The sequence below is a fragment of the Giraffa tippelskirchi genome, chromosome 8 (genome assembly GCF_054371585.1).
Source record: "Giraffa tippelskirchi isolate mGirTip1 chromosome 8, T2T-mGirTip1v1.2.pri, whole genome shotgun sequence".
Taxonomy (NCBI): Eukaryota; Metazoa; Chordata; class Mammalia; order Artiodactyla; family Giraffidae; genus Giraffa; species Giraffa tippelskirchi.
Window position 1 is genome coordinate 66,932,155 of NC_137282.1, and position 3,522 is coordinate 66,935,676.

Below are 3,522 nucleotides of genomic sequence, written 5' to 3' on the forward strand. Positions count from 1 at the left end.
GCAACACTGCAACGGAAGAGACACAGCTGACAGTGAAACAGCAGCTTAGATCTGACGGCCGGAAAGCTCTGTCAAAAGGGACCTCCCTCTTCACACCGTAGAGGCTCTAGGAGCCGCCAGGGTTTCGGAACCAGTGCTGGGGCCAAAAGGACTCCACAGCTGTTTTCCTTCCTGGGGAGGGTTCTGGCTCGAGTGGGAATGGCTCAAGTCTCCTAAGGTTCTGAAAGCCCACTGTGTGCAGATTCACGGTACACAGAGAGCAGAAGGTGGAGTCCTGTCCTGGAGGTGGCCACAGCTCACGGATGAGCCAGGCAGGCAGGCAGGCAGGGCATGAGAACACCTGAGCTGCCTTCATGAGTGAATGGTGTGGGGGCAGAGGAAGAGAAGCCGGTCTGCTCCCTCGTGTGGTGCCCAGGGCAGGTTGTCCCCAGAGGAATCCCTTACGACAGTGAGGACTATCACGGCTGTTTCCCAAGGGGTTCTGTCAGTGCGTGTCTTCCCCGGAGCGGTCAGGCCGTCTCTAAAATACACTGGCCATGGGCATTGCCTCTCCTTGGAACTTCCCATCTGTTTCTCTTTTTTATGGAACAGTGAATTTCTAGAGGGGTTCTGGGCCACAAGGATGTTGGGTCATTTTCTAGCCTTCTGTCATGAAGAACGCTTTCCTGGGCGTTGGGGTGGTTTGTTGTTCCAGCTCCCTTTCTTGGCTTCTTTTGGGAGCTGGTGCAACAAGAGGAGCTCAGCCTCTGCCTTCTGGCTGAGATGGCACCCTTCAAACAGCAATGCCTGCCTGGAGATAATGATGGCATTTGCCAAAAGGGCTTCGTTTGGCACATGGTATCTTGAAAGGACGTACAACGTCCTTTCAGCTATCAAAGGCTAGTTCAAAGGACATAAACATGAGAACTCTCCAGTGGAGTCTTACAGTAGGTGGAGCGTCCGAAAAAAACTCCTTCAGTCATTTCACTGAGAGTCATTGATTGGGGACACCAAGAATATAGGAAGGAATGCAGAAGGAAAAGATGAAATTGTGTTCAGGATCGGGCGGAGGGATGAACAGGGCGTGCTTGCCTTGAATCCAGGCTTTGTTGGGGGGTGGGGCATAAAGATGGAACGGGTCTGAAACTACAAAGTGGTGATGGTAACACAGTATCACCAGAGTTACACAACAGTGTTCCCAAATTGCAACAATGATGAAAAAGTTTACTAATCCCAACTTAACCAACAAAAATACAGGAAACCACGCAAAAAAGAAAACATCACCAGAAAGGTGGAAACAAACCAAATGCAAAGCAGTTCGGGGGAAAGGAACTCCATGTCCCCTGGGGGCAGACCGAGTTGACGGCGTCCACGGTGAGCAGACAGGGATGGAGGCTGCAGAGCCGACCGCTCCCCTGGACGTGGTGTTTCCGGCAAGGGCTCTGGGTCTCTGTCCAGAGCGGGGGCTCGTTCTCCCTGCAGGGGTGGGTGAGTCATCGTGGGCGTCTGGGTGTTGCGCGGGAGCCAGGGCAGGCTCTCCCTGCCGAGGCGGTGACTCCTCCTCTGCCTCGGGTTCTCCTGCCAAAGGCCGAGCAGGTAGAGGTGCACGTGGAGGTGGAGGTTCTGGCTGAGGGGGTGGGACATCAGTGCCTGGGGCTGGGGGTCCTGCAGGCACGGAGATCCGATCTGCCCGGTGTGCTGGCCAGTACCCAGCTGGCCTGGTGTCTCTGCGAGGGCAAGTCTCGGTTCTCCATCTGCCCTCGGTGGATCCCTGGGTCCTGCACCTGGAGCCACCACCTCTGTAGGGACAGGTCTGGGAAGTGGAGCCTGGTTCCAGTTGGAGGCCAGTGCTAGAGCTGTGGGAGAAGCATCGTTTGCCCGCAGGCCAGCCTTGGCATGTGCGTATCCCGGGACAGAAAGCTTCCAAGAGATTCCCAAAGAATACCCAGGGTCGGATGTCTTTTGGGACTGAAGTGTGCAAGATGGGGGGCGGGGGGTGTGAGGCCAGCGCTTGCTGCAGGCCCAGCAGCAGCTTTCGGGGACTCGTCCCTGTGTAGCTCAGCACCCCCTCCGCACACACTCCCGTACACCAGCCCCAGCGTCCTCACCTCTGTGCTCTGGCGTGCTGGGCTCCAGGTCCTCCTGCTGCCTCAGAGGCCGGGGTTCTCGGGACTCTGGGTCGGAGCCGGGTGTGCTGAGCTCCGTGGCAGCCTCAGACTGGGCCGCCGGGTGTATCCTGGGCGGTGTCTCGGCAGCAGGCCTTCCCCGCCTCCGCTTCGCCCCCGGTGGGGCTGATGCCTCCGTGGGCACGCTCACCTGGAGCCTGCACTGGGCCTCACGGGCGGGGGGGTGGTGCTCCGACCCCTCCCTCCGGGAGCTGGATGGGGTGTCCCCGTCCTCGGCCTCATCACGTGGGAAGCTCTGCAACGACAGTGACCGTCAGCCAGCCATGCTGGGAGTTTTCCGAGCTGGGCCTGGCCAGTGGAGCCGCTGCTTCAGCCTGCTCGAACTTCTCTGCCCAGAAGGGTCAGAGACGTGTGTCTGCTCAGATCCCCACCCGGGAGGAAAGAGACCCACCTGAGGGTGTGAGGTCAGCCTGGGCGGCCGGCCCTGCCCGCACTCTCCCCATCCCGCCCAGCATGCTCTCCCCTGGGGTGTGGACACAACTTGTCCGCAGGCTTCTGACCCCACATCCACCTGGGCTTCCTTGAGGGAGACACACCCCGAGAAACCCGCATCCACACACACAGGCAAAGGACCCGGTGTTTCCGGGTGGCATGGGAGAGGTGGCCTGGCCCGGCCTGGGGCTCCCCGTGTTACCTTTCTGTTTCTCCGGGCAAAGGGCCAGAGGCGTCTCGGGGGTGCCCTGAGCCAACGTCGACAGGGTGCCCACGCACACTGCCTGTGAGCTCTCCTGAGGCCCCGGCCTCTGGGCAGGGGCAAACAGCAGAACATCTCGGCAGCAAGTGATCTGGCTGGGGGCTCCTCTCCGCTCTCGAGGCCTGGATACCCGGGTTGCGGGTTCTGTTGGGTTCTGTTGCCGGCAGGTGACATCATTTCCTGGGGTTCGTGCTGAGGTCCCTTCCCCAAAACTTCCCAAGGGAATCTCTGGGTTTCTGACTGCTCGACCACCACCCTTAAGCCATGTGCAGGCACACTGACACCCACCCAGCCCAGCCGACAGCCCTGGGGAGGCCTGGGTGCAGCCAGGGCCTGAGCTCCGAGGGCCCCGCTGCTCTCAGACCAGGCTCCTTCTTCTCATAAGTGGTGTGGCCCTGGACAAGCATATGCCCCTCAGGGTTTCCCCAGTCTCTCCATCTGCAGAGTGGCGGTCATTCTCCCATCTGCTTCCTAGGTCTGTCGGCCTACGAGCAGCTCCATGCCTTTCCACCTGGGGCCGATATCACGTGGAGCGTGTGCGCTGAGACTTCAGAAAGAAAGATTCCTTCCTGGGCTGACACAGCACAGAATGGGGCAGAACGAGGCCTGGATGTGCCGTGGTACCCAGGAAAAGGCACTCCCCCTCCTGACTGTTTTGAGACC

General features: G+C 59.6%; 1 protein-coding gene across 1 annotated transcript; it reads right to left on the reverse strand.

Moving 5' to 3' along the window:
• Positions 1-1,182: 1,182 nt before the first annotated feature.
• Positions 1,183-2,992, reverse strand: LOC145517256 (uncharacterized). The gene is made up of 3 exons (XM_081519529.1): positions 2,800-2,992; positions 2,088-2,400; positions 1,183-1,835 (listed from the first exon to the last, which is right to left on the reverse strand). The coding sequence occupies exons 1-3, from the start codon at positions 2,932-2,934 to the stop codon at positions 1,207-1,209; spliced, it is 1,077 nt and encodes a 358-aa protein (XP_081375655.1). The 5' UTR covers positions 2,935-2,992; the 3' UTR covers positions 1,183-1,206.
• Between the last annotated feature and the right edge of the window lie 530 nt (positions 2,993-3,522).